Here is a 21,345-nt window from a genome sequence, read left to right on the forward strand (position 1 = left end):
CCAAGCAGTAACTGCAATACACGGTCCATAAGGGGGCTGTGTGATGAGGAAGGCTGTGCTGACAGCCAGAGACATGTGACCTGCTGTAGCATTCAAAAGGAGATTTAGGCAGGAAAGTAGCAGAGGTGTTTGCACAGCATTAGGAGAAACACTTCCATATTGCCTACTGGACCCTGCATAGCCACACTGGTGTTACTAGTGGCTGGGCATTCCTTCACAGGCACAGACAGAAGCTGGGGGACCCCCCCTCACAGATGGTTAGACCACGGGTCAGACTCCCTCAGCAAGGAGTGACTGGGATGATGTCCTTCAAACCGGCATCTGACAAGAATTGACAACTCTGACATTCTGTAAGGATGATTCCTCAAGGATGAAGAATTCTTTGGCTTTCTGGAGACTTTTGCTAATAGCAAAGGCACTCTCACCTGTTATTATCTGTTATTTATCTCTTGAATGTCAGTTTCTGGATAGCAGTTCTTATCCCATCTGTTTATATCAGAGGGATGGGGTTCTTTCCATGGAACTATCTGTTCTCTAGTGTCAATTTACTTCCTTAGTATAAAAGATTTTCTAACCCCAACAAGTCTGTACATTTACATGTACTACAAGAAAAATCAAGGCAACCACTTTTCTTTCTATTTTGAGGAAGTTGTTACAATCAGAAGACATGGTTAATATGAGCCAGAGGGTGTCAAAATGCTGATGCCGTTCTAACTTAGGGCTTATGTCTGAGATTCTTGAAGACCTTTTCCTGTAGCTTTTCCTCTAGAAAACCATGGCCTAAAAGATGTTTACCTGTAAAACACTATAAAACACAAACCTGAGTTCAAACACACAAATAATTTGTCAGACAGCCAGCCACTGAAAGTTGTGTGTAGTTTTATTTCAACATATCAAGCACAGGGTTCCCCTAACTGGGGAATATGACAAGGAATGTACTTAAAAATTTGGAAACATTTACATTGAAAGATAGCCCAGACTGGCACCACCACTAAGTATTTTAAGGCTGTATATATAGCAGTACTTACCACTTGGAACTACTTCAGGCCAGAAAAGAAAGGCTTAGTATTGTCTGCAGTCTACAGAAAATATTGCAAATCTTTTAAAAATGGTGTAAAATAGAAAGACTATTAACAGAGTTGAAGAATGCAGTGGCAAAACCTTTCCTCCTTCCTGACCTTTGACAATAAATGTGCCTAAGACCAAACACACATACATCTACATCATTCCCATCCTTCTCACCTATCCTGGGGCAGTGGATTCTTCTCTACAATGCTAGTGTGTGATATTATAAAATAGCCATATAGCAAATAGTAACAATAAGTGACCAGGTTTTATGAACAGGCGTGTCTGATGCTACACTTGATGGGCCTCATCCGGGACATCAGCTCTGTAAACAAACGAGGAGCTTTCACCAAAGACTTCCCATTTCCTAAAGAGGAAAGGCTGTAGGAAATTGTGCATATTTACAGTTTCCATGGAATGGAAAACAAAACACATTCTGAGGTCCCATTCTGTGTGTGCTGACAAAACAGATCATGACTTAATATCCTGGGGGTGAATTGTTTTGGACCAAGTGTGCTCCCTCCCATAATCAAAGGCAGCCAGACAGGCACCATAGACATGGGTTCTTTACAGCTCCCCAGCTGCACTCTCTCACTCAAACAGCTATGACCCCAGCTAGCATGACCTTTCCAAAATGCTGCAGTGTTTACCATTTTGAAGGTACCAATACTGCTGGGTAATTATTAATTGCATCAGAAAATGACAAGACATAGAAAACAAATTGCACAATTAAAGCTACATTTGGCTTCAGCATTAAGGCCCATACAGGTTAAGAGGTCCTTGAAGATGTACATGTAAAAGGCAAAAATGACATAATCTGCAGGAACAAAGTTTTGCAGGTTCCTAGGTCCCTTTTTAACCTCGTTTTTCAACTTCTTCCATCTGTGCCGTGTTGGTTCTAAAGTGCTTTGGTGCCTCACTGGGCTCCTTGCGTGAGTGACCCCCCGTCCTGCAGCCAGTAATCATTATTGCTGCCAAACGTAGTGACTTTATTTGAAGACATAATTAATGAATAGTTGACACGTAAGAAAGATGCAGAGGAGAAACCAACAGCGAGAGTCTAGGAGGAAGCTTTCAGAAGAAACTTTCTTGTGGAAGGACTTTTTGTTCAGAGCACTGAGGTTTCTGGAAAAGAAAGCAGCATGTTTATTTGTGTGTCAGATGGATGTGTGCAGCCACACCTGAGCTTCCACTCTGGGAACGACCCCCTTCAGAGATACCCTCATGGGTAGAGCACTGTGCCCCTCAGACTTTGTCTTTTTGACAGAAAGATAAGTACTTGTGACTGCTGCTGGATCAGGCAGAGCATGGTGGATGGCATGAGAAGGGGTAAGGGCATGAGCCCCAAGAAATCTCTTCATGTGGGCCCCACTCACAAACCTACGTCCTAACTTTCCAAATATAAGGACTTGCCCTGGACACACCCAAGAGCAGCAGAGGAAATCTAAAGACATATCACCAATTGCTCTGGCATTCAGAAACACAGGACCTTAGGTGATCCCACTCCAGTGAAGCCCCAGGAGGGCTGGGTAATATTCCTCATGCAGAGGGGAACCAGCAGGGGTCCGTGGAGCAGATATAACACTTAATACCTTCCCTGCCCTCCCCACAGGAGTCTGAAGGGCAAAGCCCTTTGCCAGCAGTAGGTTAAGCAGGTGTCCTCACTGCTTTCCTCAGACAGCAGCTAGCCATTTATACAAAAGCAAGAATTCAGTGCTTTTCACCCATGGAGCCCAGTTTTCAGGCCACACACCCACAACTCTGCAGCAAATGGAGCAAACTCATAACATACTTGATGAGAAGGGAGAGCCCATGCCTCCCTGCCTGGCAGAGATTTATTTAGAGCCAGGACCTGCCCCAGCCCCTCCCAGCTTCTGCAGCTGTTTTGCAGTTGGGAGTATCAAGAGATGCTTAACATGCTGAGGGATGCTTTCTGCCCCATAAAGAGTCTCAGGAGGAAGGAAGAGAGTTCCTCACTATTTCAAGTAGTGGGTGGGCTTGCCATTATGGTATATTAACAGGTTACTGAAACACTCCTGCAGCTGATAAAGTGGCAGTGGAGGAGTTAAATGCCACAAGCTATTTTTAGCTCATTAAGATCATTGATTTGATAAATTGGTTACCTGTGTATGTCCTGTTGGGCTCTCTGTAGGGATAAGACGGCTGAATGAATTTCCTTCAGGTGATTCATTTCTTTCCCACACTGAGCACACAGGCTTTCAAACCCTGCAGCAAAGTATTGAAGGACACTGTTTTGCATCACCAACTCTGGTTCACCCAGCAAATGGCTGGCTTTGATCAAACTGACAGAGCCAGGAGGGAGACACTTTCAGAAGTAAACATGGGGAGAAGGAGACATGGGACAGGATCTTCCATCCTGAAGACCCAAGTCAGTGGAATAGGTCCCATGACACTGCTAAGGGCTTTTCTTCAGTTATCAGAAAATAGTTTTTGCAGTATGCTCCCTCACTGAGTGGAGGAGAATGAAGGTCACCCCCAGCAAAGGCTGAGAAAAGGGAATGAAAAACTAAGCCTGTTTCCTGTCTGTTGACTGGAATGTCAGTGTATTTTTCCAACATATTTGTGCCAGGAGCTGGGAAGCCCTTGTTGGCATTGGTAGGGTAAGGCAGAAAGAGAAGCAGGAGGTACAGAGAACAGAATATTTTCTGTGGTTGCCTGTGGGCTATTGGGCCCATAGTATTAACAGGTCAGGAAATGTCCCAGGGCTGACTTGAGGAATAAGCTTCTGAGGGAGCAACATTAAAGCCTGACCCAGTGATACCCAAATACTTGCCATCATCATCTGAGAGCTCCTGTACAGACTCTGGTGTCGAACAGCTGCTCTCTGTGTTCTGGCTATGGTTGGATGGCTGGTCGCTGCTTTTGCGGTGTCTGCAGTCTTTGGCAGACCTCTGGATAAAATGGAGATTAAAAGAGGCTTGTGTTTGGTTTTAAACAACATAGTTTGGGGTGCTGGGACATATCTGTGAGATTGCAGAGTTTGATTGCTTTCTCAGCAACTCCTAGTTAGTTGGACTCATGGCAGCTACTTAAAGGTATTTTGTGCCCTGTACAGAAGCATTTTCTGAAATGATAACATCCCTATGACACCCCATCCAAATTATTTCTGTAGCTTTAACTGACACATACTAGTGATGAACTTTATAGTTTTTTTCTGAGTTGTATATCTACCAGCCAGGTACATAACAGAAAGGACAAAAAAAAAATAGAATAAAAATATATAAACTATATAAAATATATATATATAAAATATATAAAAGAAATATAGATTAAAAATGGGGAAGACTTTTCAGAAGGTGCCTGAAGTACTTAAACATCACATAACTTTTATGCCCAACTTCTTGATGCACTTTGGAAAGTTTCTCCCTACTTCTCAGATGGGCAAACCCAAGCACATTGACTCAGACTTCTCACTGGAGGATCTGTAAAGCAGTTATGAACCTCAACTTTGCCATTGTTTCAGAGACATTCAGATTTGGGGTATTATAAAACAAAAGACTATGTACACAGTAAAATAAGAGTTCTTCAGTGTAATATGGGCTATGCAGTTCTGCATTTACGAAGTGTTTCATGAATGACATACATTACTCCAAAGATTAATGCAATGTTTAATGAACATGCATTGTTCATTAATGCAATGTTTATTCCCTGTTTAAGGGAAAATACATAGAGAAGTTTCTCGTCTTGTCTAAGAGAAAGTGATAAAGGCAGGTAGCAAGGACCAAAAATGAAGTTGCAGGATCTCAGCTATGTAATCCAAAACGTTGCTCACACCCTTGCTATGGGACTTTTTCTGCTTTGGAAACACTGAACAGCGAAGTTCAGCTCAGTCATGTGCAAAACCCAGTATGAGTCACTGTCACTAACATGGCTGGAAGAAAAATGCCAAAACAGATAGGATGCATCAACCGAGAATCGTAATTATTTGTAGTTAACAGTAGTATAATATTGCAGGTCTAGTCATAAGCTATATTATCCCAAATTAAACCTTTCAGCCTATGCTGTGCTTACATGAAAATGCTGCAGAAAAAGGCTGCATATCTAAACAATCATAAAGAATATTCTGTTGCCTAAACCAGGCTTTTTACCTTGTGCCGTGTAATTTGATTGTTTATGCATGTTGTTTTGTGATTTGACATTCTTGTCGATAACTGTCTTTCCATTGTCTGAAGTATTCCATTCTTCTCAAATTGGGCAACGTCGTTCAAAGGATCCCAAGGTCTTAAACTTTAGAGATCAAAGGAAAAAAACATCAGAAAAGCAAGAATCCCATACCAGGTGTGTTATGAGCAATATACTAACTCTGCATGCATCAGGGCAGGCACCCATCTCTGACAGTAACCAGTTTCCACAGATGTAGTGTGAGGACTAACAGATACTTCCCCTTACATTCACAGTTCCTAGCAATAAATGAGGAAAGTTCAGTCTCCAGAGGCCTCACCCTTCTTGCCAGAGGAGGAGAGACAGTTGTCAGCTCTGTCTGTACAGTGCAGAAAAATCTCTGCAAAATGATTTCACGCTTGATTGCAGCAATAGGGATTTCTACCGATTGCATAGCATATTTTCCATTGCCAAGCCCTCATTTCCAACTATTCCCAATTAGTATCAGGAATATGTATCCTAATAGTGACACGGAACTCAGAAAGAGCAAGCCAGGTCATAGTTTGGGGAAAGACAGAACTGGAATTGCAGGTCTGTAACCTTGCAATGCACCCCTGGGGAGCTCAAGAAGTGAGGCCTGTTCACAACCCTCGCTCCACCACTCACTCCTCGTATTTGTAGCGCCATTCATTAGTCGTGGCATCATGCCAGAAGAGCAGCGGCTTCCATTCTGTGCCGTTCTCTCTCCGCTCCCGGGCAGCATTCCTCTGCTCCTCTTCTAGCACGAATTTTTCTTGCGTTGCCCTGTTTTGATCACCTTTGTTTATTGCACTGGTAACGTGCTGCCAAAGCCTAGGAATAAACAGGGAAGCAAGTTAAAACACCTTAAAACCAACAGTGCATTCCTCCAGCTCGAACCTTAGAGTTGGTGTTTTTCTGGTCTATTGATACTCCAGAGGAACTATAAATTAAAGGAACATTATAAGAATGGCAACACTGAATGCTGTATACAATGATTTGCTGAAGAACAGGGGAAGTTTTCCTTAGATAACATCACCTATAGCGTTCATTAAAATCTTAAGTGCTGTCTAAGATAGTTATACTCAATTCATTGGGGTCAGTGGCTGATTCAGAAATGACTGATCTATAATGGAGACTTTGTGATCTTCCTTGCCCTTTCGATCATTAATGTTTTGGAGACTTTGTATTAATATCTACCCTTGAAACACAGGCTTTTTATTTGAAGCTTAGAAGTACTGGAAAACAAATTCATGTGCACGGCTTGCACATGCAATGTTGTACTTCTATACCGCGCTAGCAGCCAGGTCTGTAGGAAGCTAATGCAGTCTGCAAGAAATGGAGATGTACTTGTGCTCACAAACTGCAAGCAGGAACACAGGCCTTCACTAGCACTTGTCTTCACATGCCAAAAGATACACGATCTGTTTACATGGTGTCTCACTAAGCCTCTACCTAGAGGAGAGGATCTAGTTTTTACAAGAGAAAAAACATCACTTTTTTTTTTACTGTAGCCGAGCTGTGACAGGCATCTCCACAGTTCCTCTAATCAGAGCATTCTAATCTTCATTTCAGACTGGAAGTGCTTCTGAGATTAGCAGCTAGCCCTCCCAAAACATTACCCAGCGTTTCAGCAGTTAGAATAGGCACTGGGTATCAAGGCTGTTCCAGTATTCCCAGCTCCACAAAGCATCAGTCCTCCATTTAGAAGATGAATGAATTACTCCATTTAATTTGGAGCTTGCTGTGAAACTCTTAACTTCAAAAGGATACCAATGCTTTCATTATATTTCTATCATCATGTGTTAAGACAACACTTCCAAAAAAAGCAGTGGATAACTGTGGGTAATAAAAAATCTTGGATAATTACCCAAAGGCAGAGGAACACCTTCCTGTCCTTTATGACAAGTCACTCCCATTTTCCTGTGTATGGATCTTTTCTCCCAGAAACAAAGGCAGGAAACTCAGTCTAAACTCAAAGTGATGGAGGTGGGGGAGGGAGGAGTGAAAATAACAGTCTGAAAAAATACAGTGATGGTGTAAAAAGCCAATTCTAAGGAATGAGGTGAAGTAAAGAGCAAGTCTTCTGTTTCTAAGAATCTTAGAGGGACATGCACAAAATCATTTGACAAGGGCAAATTACTCCAATCAAGATCTGCATGTGTCAGTCAAGGAGACCCTCCGTGGTGAGCTGCATAATGGCATGAGCGTCAGACTATTCAGCTCTTGTGAAGATAGGTGATTTTCAGCACTTCAGGGCAGACTAATCAATTCAGGCGGAACATAACCTGGATTAAGTGGTAATTTATTCATGCAACTGTCAGCATAATAAGGAGCTCGGGGGAATGTCTGTTAGGAGTCCCCAGATATTTTCCATTTCCCTCCTTCCCCTGGATGCATGTATCATTACTGATATCTGCTGTGGCAGAGGGATTTGGCTCTGGCAGTACTGTGGTAAATAGAGAAATGGAGATTCTCTGTCCAGAAGACCAAGATTTCTCATCTCCTTTAAAAGAATCTTCTTAGAAGATTAATAGAGACACATGCTGCAGCCTGCTCTGCTCTGTGGCAACTGCGTGACTATAAGTTACAAATACAGACTTGTATTTGCCCATAATATCCACTGATGGCCAGAACAAACTAAATGTTCCTGTGTTTTTATTTTCATGCAATCCCTTTCTTTACCCATAAAATTGGGAATCTTAGTGTGATTTAACGCAACAGCAAAATTAGATGCCCACAGAGAAGTGGTCAATGTAAAGCAGAGCCAGGCAGCAAACTGCTTGGGATGTTACCTGGAACTCACTAACCATTTTGGTGAGATGGCAGGACTAGTTGGTTTGAAGCCAGTGCCATATGAAGTTGCTCTAGCTGTTCTTGCTCAAGATTTGGTCTAGGGACACTCACTGCATCATGTAGTCATTCCTTCCATTTCCTAAGTATTGTGCCAGGACTATATTTATAGTTAATCTAGATTACCCTAAAAAAAAACTAGTGCAGACTTCATTGGAGATCTCATCTGAGATTATGAGGCAGGGTTAAATATATTTTTAATTACATTCTCCCATAAAATCCTGTTATGTAGTTCAAACTACTGCTCTGCTCATGCCAGGGCTTTCCACATGATTCCTGCATCTCGTTTAGGAACTTGTGGCTCTTCTTAACAAGACATTCAACCTCAGATTGACATCTTGCCCTTCCATAAAATGTTCCAGCAGTTAGAAAGATTCTGTGATCTCTGGAGTCCAGGGAGACTTGTTATTTAAAAAAGAGATTCAGAGCAGCCCTGCGGAGAAGGACTTGGGGGTGCTGGTCGATGAGAATACAAACATGAGCTGGCTTCAGTGTGAGCTTGCAGCCCCGAAAGCCAATCGTCACATAAGGAGTGTGACCAGCAGGCCAAAGGAGGTGACCCTACCCCTCTGCTCTTGTGAGACCTCACTTGGAGTATTGTGTGCACTTCTGATGTTCTCAACATAAAAAAGACATGGAACTGTTGGAACAAGTCCAGAGGAGGGCCACGAGGATGATCAGGGGACTGGAGCACCTCCCATATGAAGACAGGCTGAGAAAGTTGGAGCTGTTCAGCCTGGAGAAGAGAAGGCTGCGTGGAGACCTCATAGCAGCCTTCCAGTATCTGAAGGCGGCCTATAGGGATGCTGGGGAGGAGCTCTTCATTAGGGACTGTAGTGATAGGACAAGGGGTAATGGGTTAAAACTTAAACAGGGGAAGTTTAGATTGGATATAAGGAGGAAATTCTTTCCTGTTAGGGTGGTGAGGCACTGGAATAGGTTGCCCAAGGAGGTTGTGAATGCTCCATCCCTGTCAGTGTTCAAGGCCAGACTGGATGAGGCCTTGGGTGATATGGTTTAGTGTGAGGTGTCCCTGCCCATGGCAGGGGGGTTGGAACTTGATGATCTTAAGGTCCTTTCCAGCCCTAACTATTCTATGATTCTATTCTAGATTCTAAGATAAAATGTAGCCTCCACTGTTTCTCAACCGAGCTCCTTGGTTATTTCAGAGATATACTTCATGGAAATACCCCAGAGTTAATAAACTGGAGAAAAAAGAGTAAACAGCTGGGTAGTATGTGCAGGCAAAGCAGAACTCTGTCCTTCAAGGACAGTGCTGAGGAACTGGAACCTTCTGACCAGAGCCCTACTTCCAGCAGGGAAGCGGCAGCAAGATGTTCTTCGAGCTCCTTACCTCTCTGACTCAAAGTCAGTCTGCTCCTCAAACAGCACAATATGGCGCTTCAGTCTCTGCCTTCGTACTTCACTGGTTGGGTTCCAGAACATTTCCACGTTCCCGTTTTTCAACTCATTTATATTCACTTCCCCATCCTGAGAAGGAAAATTAAGTGAAAAGGTTAATGGCAATCAGAAACACATAGCAGAAAATAATCCTGACAAATGGAAGCTGCTTTCTGATGATGATCAGGGACAGGGCTTGCTTAGAAGGCTTCTATCTTCCTCTACCCCATTAAATCTCACTGAACACTTCCTGAAAGTTTCTAAAAACTGAATGAGGCAAGGCATTCCTGTAAACACTAGCTGAATTAATCAGAAGAGAATTAAAAAGGGACCTGGTCCCTTCTGTTATTCTTGTCCCCAGACAAGGGTACCCAAAGAAGTCCTAAGATGCTCTTCTTCCCCCTGTTCCTCCCAGGCACCAGCCAGCACATATGAACAAGACGCCTTTCTTGTCTATCTTCTATTTCTCAATGCTGAAATTTCATGCAGAGCCCACTGAAATACCATCCTCTCTAGAAAGGAGAGCTCAAGCCGAGATGCTCTTTCACATTATTTTTTCTTTTTTCTTTTTTTTATTTTATTTTCAGTTTAGCAAAGTTTTTCTATTATTGCTCCTGAATTTCATTTGGCACTTCAAAATGACCAGGGGTCTTTTGTTCTTATTCCTTGCTAGTTTGTTTGGTGACCAACTATTCATCAGCACTTTTCTGGTGTGAGGTTGGCTAGACAATATTGCTGTGTCCCTGCTCAACTATGCTGCTTCCCAGCCTTGCTCACACAGGCAGAAATTCCCCAGAGCCAGACCAAGTAGTTTACAGAGCATATGGCGAACAGCACAATGCTGACTGTGAGTGGAATGAAAGAGGTGATTACAGCTGCTGAAACAGCATTTGCAACTGGTGCCATTCAGCTGCCTGGACATGGTATGAGTATCATGCAAACCTTACTTAGGTCATGGCTTTTGGCTTTACCTGTTGCTGCCTAATTTCTTTGCATCCCAGCTGCTGCATTACTTCCCCTGCCACAGTCCCTGATGCATGTCTCAAAGTCCACTTCCCACATCTTCAGCTGTGAAACTCTTTCAAACCTAAGGGACTGTCATCCCTCCTCAAAGTCTTCCTAGGAACTTCCTCTGCCATGTCCTAAGGTGCCAGTTCCAGGACAGATCTCAGGTTCCCAAGAGACCCCAGCTATGGATAGGAGTCACCAGACAGGCATTACCAAACTTCACTGTGTGCATCTCTAAGGGGCAAATATAAAATCCTTCAGCTGCCCCTTTGGTCCTAGGGCTGAGAATCATTGGGATTTGCTTCCCTTTTTTATTCAGGTGGGCTTTCAGGTCCTGCAGCAGAGAATTAGCCTTTCAGCTGTGAGCTTTTTTGTCAGGAAATTCTCTCAGGTCACAGATCAGCTGTCAGGAAACCAAATGGGACAAACAAAAGCCTGCAGAGCTCAGGAGACCAGACCAATATTCTCAGTGGGGAGAAGAAGAACAAACAACATCCCTACCACTGCTGCTGCACAGCAGCTATTCTATCCACAGCATACAACTGCAGACAGCAGCTTATGGAGCCATCCTTTCAAAGCCATTTAATTTCTTTTATACATCATTCTAATTTTGTGCACCACAAACAACCAGCACAAAGAACAAGGGAGGAATAAATTACTTTCAGGCTGATAAAACCCAAACAAAGCAGACTGGAAGCTGAGCAGCACACAGCCCTGTGGCTTGGTGCCCCAGGGGAGCCATTCGATTACATGCTCTTCTGGATGGTGTTCACAAGACCCACCACAGATGAGGTACTCAACAGCCCAGCATAACTCAAAATTGCCAAGGATTATCCTGCAGGAAAGTGAGGTCAGAACGGAAAAGCTACCCAGGCACAAGGAGCAGATCTCCTTGTATATGCCTAGAAAGGGCGAATCTCCACATTTCAAAATGGTCATTAGCTTTTTATGTAAAAAGAAAGATTATCTCTGGGGAGGAGTTCAGTAGCAAAGGCTATACTGTGGTTAGGACCTCATTGTCGAAGGGGCTTTATCCAGGCACATTTCACTTGACCTACTTTAAATACCTCCTTTAGGATGACACAAATATTGTCTCAGAAGTGGCAATATCTATGGACTGGAAAGGAAGCACAGGTCAACTATAATGAAGATGTAGATGTCTAAATGTACCTGAGATAAATACTGAAGTGTCCAGCCCAATGCCGGGGCTCACTGCTTTTGCCTGGGTAACCAGGAGTTCCCAACCAAAACTCTAGACCAGACTCTTCATCATGAAACTTTATTCTTGCTGCATTTCAGCTTAAGGATCTTTTTGAGTGATTCACTTGTGGATGCTTGGTGTGTAAAGGTGCTAGCTGCTCCGCTGACTGGTCTGAGCTGCCCATACAGATGGACCTTCACTCTGTCCTTTACCTCATGAACAGAAGAACAACTGTCTTCTATCATTAAGGTTTGGTGTGAAAATAATCCATTTTAAACCCTGTAAAGTTCCTCCCTGATACTGCTGTAGCTGTGGAAGTATTGAATGCATTAAGGCAAAAGGAAGCCTCATGATTTTCACAGTCACACACAAGACACACTATGTCTCCTGCCATCAGGGCTTGTCCTGAGTCTGAGACTCTAAATACAGACCCACGGGCTCTGATGGAAACCCTCCTTGCCATTCCGAGCTTTGGCCCAGGCTCTAGGAGTGCAAGTGTTACTAACATTCCAAGTGACTGGGACTTTTAAAATATAAATGAGCTTGAGAGTTGTGGCCGGAAAGCTCAGCTCTCCCACAGTTCCTGGGGATGTCCGGAAGAGGTAGGACACTGGCCATCTGCAGCTCCCATGCAGGGAGCCTGCCAGGGGCTGCTAGCCCTCACATACACCCTGCTGCCACACACGCTTCAACTGCCAGCAACTTTGATCATTGCATGTTACCCAGTGTCCATTGAGACTCGCTAACACTTCTTCTCCTGATTTAATCTTCCCAGAGATTTGATTAATGCTTGCGCTGCCACCGAAGAAGGGCTGTCAGGGGAGAATAGAAATAGAAAATATGATCAGTCTAGTGACAAATAGAAGGAAGCCAAACACAGTGATGCAGCAGGAGGGGAGGAAAGTGCAACCTGCTTGATTTCCAGTATTTGTAGTAAAAGGCAGAAGGAATCTTAACATGGATTTTGACTGTCTAGCATTGTACCCTCCTCCTTTTGTTTACAATGTCAAAATTACTGTAGGAGCTGCAGGAAGAGAGATAAGCTTTCGGATGCATTAACATTCAGCACTGCAAGATCTTGCCTTCATTGCAGATACACATATTGTCAGCTAGACATCGGGATAAGTGTTATGGGGGCAAGCTCTTCTCATTGTCTCAATCGCACTACAGTTTGCACCCTTAATACTTGCAGGCAAAGAAAATGATGAGCACTAATGCAGTTGATGACATCTCCTGCTTATGGATAAGCAACAGCAGTGTGGCACTGCTGATGGCTGCATCTGTGTGAAGGTTCCAATGTGAAGAAGCTTTTGTCATCAGCAAACAAAAAACCAAAAAGGGTATTTCCAGAGTCAGGGAAAAGATTCCCAGAACAATAGAAAATTCCCCTCACCTCCTCCTGCCAAACACAGGAAACAGCAGTGATAGAGTTACCAGCTCTTCCATTCAGACCACACAACATTTTTTCAGAGATTTTAGCAGTTACTTTCCAATAATGGTTGTGCAGAGGAACCTTTTCTTTTCTTTTTTTTTTTTCTTTTTTTTTAATAACAATATAAACTCAAATTTTCCAACACACCCATGGAAAAAAAATAACGAGTATCTCAAGGATCAAGGTACCCAATCCAGCTGAGAACAGGTACATATCCAAATTACTAACAAAGTTATGAGGTTTACCTTTAACTTCTCACAATTCTACTAGAAAAGATGGCTAAGACCTATCCAAAGCCATGCACATACTAAGTCAACAGGGTCCTTCCTAGGTCATGCTGGGACTAAGTGTATTGTTTTCAAGCCAGAAAAGAAGGGTCTGCATTTTAAGCCCTAAAGTGTTTGTAGGTTTGAGATGACACTGACTGAAGTCAGGAAAATACTCCATTGGCCCTAATACAATACATCAAGTCTATGGGAAGAACAGGATTTAAAGACAAGTATATGCAAATGTCAAGGAATGTACATGAGATAACAGTTCACTTTGTAAGGGCAAATAAAACCAGAAAATTATTATTGACTCTAGAAAAACACAGAAAAACAGACAAAAGTCTGAAGAACACTCCCCTAACTCCAGTAATCTCTCACATTTATGCTGGCTAAGGCTGCAGCTTTCAAGTCCTGCACATTCTCAGTTCTTCTATCTTTTATTTTATGCCCAGGCAAGGAATTATTTGTTGGAACAGAAAAGAAGTGGATGCTCCTTAAAAAGCAAGTTAACTGTACAAAAAAAGTTACAGGTCATCACTCTTCCTCCCAAATTATTAATTTAATACATAGAACTAAAGGAATGCTTAAAGATGTCTCCATTTTATCTGCATACCATAGATTTACGTCACCAGGTTTTCTAGGGGAGGGAAGAGCTTCTTGATCAAGTCAGTACAAGGCAATCACAGTGTAGCTTGTCAGTGTGATAGCCACATAATATTAACTGCCTGAAAATGGGTTTTTACCCCATCATCTAGGCAAGGTGCTGTAGTCTTGAGAAATGCAAGGTACAGTTCATTACCTGCAAGGTAAGAGTATGTAAGCTATGGCTCTTGGAGAGCAACGCTGAAGAACCACATCCTAAGTTTCCTCAAAGTGGTTCGTATTTTGCAAGCAAAAATGATTGCACCTTCCTAAACACAAGCCACGTTGTCATTGCCAAACATTCAGAACAGAGTTTGGCCAGTAGTCAGCTGGCTGGTAGTGAAGGGGCTTCCCGGGTTCTCATCAGTTGTGCTAGGCTGAACTGCCTGCAGGATGATGCCTTCTGTCTAGTACGCCACCCCATGGTGCATGCATACATTGCTGGTACCTAAGTGATGTGTATGATCAAACCTTGCCTGGAGTGCAGGGGCAACCCTGAGAAGCAATCAAAATTGGGGCCAGCATGTCTCCTACCTTTAGCCTGAATTCCAGTTCTGCCCTGTGGTTAGTTTTCTCACAGTCGATGGTAACTTTCCCTCCAAGCTCCATTGTCATGGTACCATATAAAAGTCCTGAGAGGGAAAAATGAGACAGAAGAGAGGCTCTAATGAAAGCAATCTGCTTTCTCAACTCACAGTGGCTCTCACTGACATGCTGTGACATTTCCTACTTGGCTTGAAGTTTTGAAAAGGCAGAAACCAACTTTTCTAGGAAATGTCTCTTTACTACAAGCATGAAGAACCCTCCCCCAAGTCCATATTCTCCATTTATTACACCAGCTAGGAAGTAGCTTGACTCGCAGGTGCTGATAATGCATCTGTGGTAAGCTGAAAGTGGGAAAGCAAAAATAAGGAAAGTTGTGCCCAGCCACTTCAGTTATACTAGTGTTTAAACAGACCCAGTCGCTTCACACAAGGTAGATGGGGCAGCGAGGAGCTGTAATGGGATTCAGAAGAATCTGGGAGACTAGCAGTCACATAGGGGACTCCTTTTTACATATGCTTACCATCTTCTCAAACGCTTATTTCCAGTACAAAAAAAAATGGCAAGAAAAAGGTTTGTGCACAGGACTAGTTCACAGAGGGAGTGATTTACAGAAGCCACTGTTTTCAGTCAGTTAGCGCCTCCACATATATTAACTTAGAGGTCAACATGCCAAAATAAAAACTACTCAAAAACTGAAATTGGATCAAAGTGCTCAGGGAGTGATTTTATCACTGTGGTTGAGATGCCATCAGCACTTAACTTCCTAAGGAGATAGGCAAAGTTACAACAGTGAATCACAGCCACTCCTTAGTCTCAGTGCATGCTCAGCTCAGCGGAGCGAAGCTGCATGGTAATTCAGCCTCACTGAGGCAGCTCATACACTGAGGAATATCATTATTAGAGTAATAAAGAAATCAGAAGAGAAGACAGGAATTTCCTTTACTCCCAAAAGGCCAAAATATATATGAAACAATTTCAGTGTTAACATTAGAAAACCTTTTTATCAAAAGGTAAAAAACGTCCTCATATTCTTTCCATCTTCACTTTATCTGCAGTGCATATCTGCAGTATATTTGTGTTTCTACACAGTGTTGAAACCAACTTAGGTGGGCCTAATTCTGTCCTCAGCTCTGTGCAGACAAATCAAAAAGACTTCAGTGAGGATGACCAGTCTTCTGAGTGATATGACTTGTGTGGAACAACTGCTCCCTGGAATTACCAGTCCCTGTGGTGCCCGGTATTTGAGAGGGAAGAAGAGAGTCAGTGCAATGTTAGTCAGTAAGATACCATTATATTATTCTTTCTGTTTGCTCCCTGTTTGAACACTCATAACTTACCTTTACAGTGGGCGTATGGCATAGTAATTATATAATCTTCTCCCCTGCTTAGAAATATAAGCTTTGCTTTCCCATCCAACAGTGCAGAAAGTGAGTTACCTAGAATTTAAAAGAACAATTACATAGCTATTAAAAAATGCATTTTTCACTTAGTCACCCATCCTACTTTAGATAAACATTTCCTTTTAAATGTAGGTGATGAAAGAACTGATATGAAATGCTAATTCTTCAGGACCCTGCAAATCATTTACTGTCGGAGGCAGGCAGTTCAAATAAACTCTCTGCTGTATGTCTCATATTTGTTCTGGCATTTAACCCCTACTGCAGAAAGGCTAATAGATTAAATAAGTCATTAGTGGGATGCATACAGCAGTTCCAGTGCTTAGAAGTTTTTCAGGTCCCTTTGTGCTCACAGCTTTTCTGATTGTATATCGTACCACAACAATCCCATATAGCAAATAAAATTGCCAGGACAGCAATGACAATTTACAAGTGTTTCAGCAGATACATTTACCAGGGGATAGTACTGAAGAGGTGTTTGTCTAAACAAAAAATCTATTTCAAATAGCAACACCATTTCATGGCCTGCAGCTGTGCTGTCTCCATTAAGATTAGGAGATTCCAGGACATTTTGAAGCTCTAGGGTTCAACTGTCAGAAATCTGGGAGCTAGCTAAGTTGTTATATTTATACAAAGACGCTTGCAAAAGTCAGTTGGATCATCAAATAGCTATAAAATGACTCATCCATGAGCATATGCAAAGCAGTCTGACAACCATACATTTTCAGGAACATTTGCTTTCTGAAAACCAGGTTTTTAAAGCTATTTGATTCTTTCATCCGATTTATTTATTTATTTAACATCAGTGTGATCTCCCACTGAAATGGCAGAAATAGGGTAAAACCAGAAGAGCCAAGGCAAGCAATTACACTGGTTGATCTCTTACGTATCTCTTACTCTTAACTCCCAGCACATTAAGGAGTGATTGAACGACAAACCAAAACCAACGCCATGATACTACCTGGAAGATGCTTAGGCTTAATGCCTTACCGTAAAACTTGGACCTAGCTAGAATGCTGCCAGTGATGCAGAATCCATCTTTCCTATTGCTGACATGAAAAGCTGACACTGGTGGATGATGGGAGACCTAGAAGAAAAATAGGCACAGGTCATTTGCAGCAGTCTTTACAGGCTAAGCAGAGCAGTGGGTGCATACATTGCTTTACACAGTGTTACACATGCCCTAGGCAAAGTGCAAGACAGAGGACACAGGACTGACCAGAGTCCTCTAAGCCATACCATTAACCTCAGTGGTAGAGAAGGAATATTAAATGTGAGATCATTATATATGAGAACATTATACAAGCCGACTTTCTTCCCTGTCCCATATTTTCTTGTCCTCATGCATTTGAGGTCACTTTAGGCCAACAGACACACTGTCAGATTTTCAACATAATAAATGACAGTGCAGAACTTTTTGGCAGCATTTGAATAACTACAATAAAATGGATGCTATGGCTGAAATAAAATAAGGCAAAATAAAAATCCTCTGATTATATAGGAAAAAAATGCATGTGAAACAGGGAGTCCCTATACCAAAGTCCAGATGGTCCTCAGATCCCTTTATTAACACTGTAAATCTCAAACCAAATTTTGTCAGGCCAGGTTACTTGTGAGCTTTGCCCTTCATTTATCCCCTAAGACATAGAGATAAGCCCTTAATTCACTCCTGTTAAAATCATTATAAAATGTTTAGCAATAAAGGAAGGTAGGATCTGGTTATGTGTTTCATGCCACTTTTGACAGAGGCAACACAAACCATGTTTTATTAAAAATAAGAAAAGTAGGGCAGAATCCAATGGAAAAGGTCTTTATTAAGAGGCTAATATTATATAGGGGAGACTTGTTTTTACAGTCTTGAGTGCCCACCAAAGCTTGCATGATAGCAGCTGGTTTACCTGATGTCCCACTCTGGATGCTCACACAAAACTCCCAAGTTCCTCTCCTAGGCAAGAGATGAGGAGCACGCTCCTATGCATGGGCGTGCAAGCAGGCTGCTGTTTGCAACACCTGAGCATTCAAATAAAGCAATTTACCTGTTCTGCTATGTAAAATGTATGACTGTTCGTCTGAGGGTGAAACCAACAGCAGCGAAACGTCTCTCCCAGAATAGGGTTGTATGGCTTTTTTATTCCCTGAAAAACAAAGCAAACAAAACCTGCTGCAAATGAAGATTTGCAATGCAACTCTACAGAGATGGTAACAAAACAGCATCATTATTTCTCTCCCCTGATGTTTTAAACTAAGTCAATCACAAGAATAAAAACTGAAGAACCAATTATATATGTCCTCTTTATCTAATCTTTTAATCTGAGCCATGGATTCATCTGCTATTCTCAACAACTCAATCTTCAATACTGTCTGACCAAAGCTTTACAAGATGATCAAACTTTGGTATGCACCTGCTGCATATGGTAGCAGAAGTAATAATGCAGAAACATGGCACTATGGTACTAATAGGCCTGAAAAAAAAGAAAGGAATGTGCTTTGAGCAAAGGGAAAAATCTTGCATCTGAGGACATGTTACTTGTTGATGACTACTTTTTCCTTGTAACTGTCCAGTGCAAAGGTCAGAGCCTTTGATCAACACTATTTTGCAATGAGCATCTACTCTGAAACCAAATGCAACTTCAGTATTAAAAGTAATGGTAAAAGTCTTCTGAACAGAAGAGGTGAAGTGTCAAAGGAGAGGCAATAAAGAAATATGCAGCCATAGCAGAAGACATCAATGGCTTTTACAACCCCAACTTGATTAATTATTTTACCTTTGGCTTCTTATAGAAGCCAGACAGATACCACCTCAAAACTTGCTTCATTCGACTGTATGGATCATCTTCAAGAACAGCCCTGCAGGACAGAACATAAAATGTTCCTTATATTGTTCACACATCACATTCATTTCATACTGGTATAATAACATTAATTCCAGTGGTATTTCCCTGGTACTGAAGGGATGTAAGTTCTGTGCTGCTGCTAGAAAAGGTATCTGCCAGCTTAAAAAGTAGCACCCTTTGTTGTGCGCTCTTGCCAAAAGCCTAACAAAATTTCTGGAGTGTATCAGGTTTCATGGGACATTCATATATGTTAATGTGGAACTGCTACTCACACTAGCATTTAGTTACAGGCAATAGTACATTGTGAGTCATAAAAACAACACTTATGCTACCAAAATCAAAGACAATTCTATGTTTCTTTTCCTTTGTTTCCCTTCTCCTTAGAAGATCTTTAAAGCTGACATGCTTGCTACATGGTCTTTTTCAGTAGCTCAAGATTTCGTACAATAATTTAGGTTGGAAGGCACTTCTCCAGGTCATCTCATTTAACCCCTCCCTACTCAGATATGGGAAGTAAACATAAGCAACCATTTAATTACTAAACATTTGGAAATAAACATTTCCAATCATCAAGTCAGATTTGAAAATTAACCTTGAAAAATCCACTTAGAAAGATCATCCCTACCACAAAGAGCTTTATTTAACAAAATCTCCAGAACTCTTGGAATTGTCTTAGTTCTTAGCACTGAGGAGAACAATTTCCTTAACTTCAGATGTTACAAATGCCACAAGCAAAGATTGAAGATACCACCCTTCTACAAGTACCCAGAGGTAGCAGAACAAATATGAGTAACCAGCGCTGCTATTTGAATGTTTCACACACTGGTTTTAAAATACAGAACTGGTGTGTGCAATATTCAAATATTCATTGAGAAGGCTGGTACTTCCTATCTGCAAGCATAACATTTTCTATTTTCTACACTGCTGCTCCCAGCAGGTTCACTCATCAATAGTGTTAAAAGATGTTTCTTATTTGTTTATCAACCAATATAATTATTCTGCTTTGGGGGCAGAAGTGCTCAACAATTCTGTTTTCTCTGTCCTATTATCCCCTGTACACCAGTCTACCAGAAGATGGCACAGCTCTGTCACAAGATGATCAAAGGCATGAGCTGAATTCCAATCAGTTCCAGCCAATGCTGGCAAACATGTGCGTGTGCGAAGGTAGTGTTGTCCACAGGTTAACCATTTTCATTGCCCCTTACTTGGCAGCAGACTATCTTTAAAAGGTCACTGCAGCTGGTGCTTGGCTTGATTTACACTGAATCCAGTGACGTAGGCATTATCTGGAAGCCTTTCAAGCAGACAAATGTGCCCCAGCCAGCACCAAGCTAACACTGTAACACATATTCACAAATAGAAGAAAAATGTCCATGTTGGGCACACTGCATGCTGCTTACTGGGAAAGCAGGTCAGCATGGTAGTAGTAATCGGAGAGTTTGTTAAGGAACGAGCGTGGCTCCAGGATGAAGGTAGGCAGCACCACCCGTGACAGGTCCATGCCAGGCCGCAGCTGCTTCAGCAGGATCCACATCAGGCTCTTGTTCTCCTCAGAGACGGTTTCTGTTTGAGATGATTCACCTGTCTACGATAGGAAAAGGGAAGTTCAGGGCAGAAACAGGAAAACCACTTCTTGCAGGTACATTTATCTGTGGAATCCAAGCTCACCCAGGCATAGGCCCTGGTACAAGGGTGGATGCTCAGCTAATCTACTGCAAAGAATTTCATCTCTGTCCCAGGAGAAGGGAATCTCCAAAGCACTCAAGTGAGCGGTAAAGAAAGCTCTGGGCCCCTGTGAGAGCTAGCACAAGGCAGGGAGCACACCTCCACTATGTTCCTTCCTGACCTATTGGCTCCACACACCTGAACCAACATTAATAAAGAGGAGTCTGCACTGCAGTTCCTCAGATGTGGACACGCCTAAGGCTGTTACAGCATCCCTGTGGCCTGGTGGGATGCATACAGAAACCTCTCCTCAGACCCATTCTCAGCAAATGAGAGACAGATTTACCATTATACGTGTAGAAAAATTTAGGGGATAAATGAGTAAATCAACAAAGAACAGAAGCAGTCCTCCAAGTTCTAAATGAGACAAACTGGTAGCATACATACAAGTAAAGGCCTGCGACATGTACAAAACTGCAGCACCCCACAGTGCTGAGTGCAGATAACAGTAAAAAGTGCCAGGGATTCTGCTGGGTTTCAGCTATAATTCTGTAGTTCCTATGGATTCAGTGGGACTATATATTGCTTAACATGGGGGAATAGGCCTTTCAGGCCACTGGAGAAAGAAAAGGAAACTAAATTTTCAGACAATAATGCATTTTAACGCATTCTAGGAATCATAATTTAACAGTGAAAGAGAATACTTAAGCTTTCTACTGGTTTTAGAGAAGATATTTATATGAGCAAAAGGGCACAGATCCACTTCTGGAATGGACTTTGGTTTGGGAGGGGACACACAGCATAACCCCATCGTATCTGCAGATGGTATAAATCATTAAACACTCATTTTCACCACCTGAGCATTCCCAGCACCACCTTTTTGGCTCTCAAT

The 21,345-nt window shown here is 42.2% G+C and overlaps 1 protein-coding gene across 6 annotated transcripts in view; it reads right to left on the bottom strand.

The window, feature by feature from the left end:
- Nucleotides 1-862: 862 nt before the first annotated feature.
- Nucleotides 863-21,345, bottom strand: part of OSBPL5 (oxysterol binding protein like 5) — a 186,618-nt gene continuing 166,135 nt past the window's right edge. For all 6 annotated transcript variants that reach the window (XM_061380236.1, XM_061380235.1, XM_061380237.1 and 3 more), the window contains 13 exons: nucleotides 20,189-20,373; nucleotides 18,720-18,801; nucleotides 17,991-18,089; nucleotides 16,945-17,041; nucleotides 15,895-15,993; nucleotides 14,546-14,643; nucleotides 12,391-12,480; nucleotides 9,413-9,549; nucleotides 5,854-6,039; nucleotides 5,175-5,313; nucleotides 3,860-3,977; nucleotides 3,189-3,291; nucleotides 863-2,190 (listed from right to left, as the gene is read on the bottom strand). In XM_061380236.1, coding sequence (XP_061236220.1) covers nucleotides 2,055-2,190; nucleotides 3,189-3,291; nucleotides 3,860-3,977; nucleotides 5,175-5,313; nucleotides 5,854-6,039; nucleotides 9,413-9,549; nucleotides 12,391-12,480; nucleotides 14,546-14,643; nucleotides 15,895-15,993; nucleotides 16,945-17,041; nucleotides 17,991-18,089; nucleotides 18,720-18,801; nucleotides 20,189-20,373 — 1,569 coding nt within the window. In that variant the 3' untranslated portion in view covers nucleotides 863-2,054. The remainder of the gene's footprint in view (nucleotides 2,191-3,188; nucleotides 3,292-3,859; nucleotides 3,978-5,174; nucleotides 5,314-5,853; nucleotides 6,040-9,412; nucleotides 9,550-12,390; nucleotides 12,481-14,545; nucleotides 14,644-15,894; nucleotides 15,994-16,944; nucleotides 17,042-17,990; nucleotides 18,090-18,719; nucleotides 18,802-20,188; nucleotides 20,374-21,345) is intronic.

This window comes from Neopsephotus bourkii, unplaced genomic scaffold (genome assembly GCF_033783945.1).
Source record: "Neopsephotus bourkii isolate Nb327-2 ecotype Australia unplaced genomic scaffold, CSIRO-AGI_Nbou_v1 NB_1792, whole genome shotgun sequence".
Lineage (NCBI taxonomy): Eukaryota > Metazoa > Chordata > Aves > Psittaciformes > Psittacidae > Neopsephotus > Neopsephotus bourkii.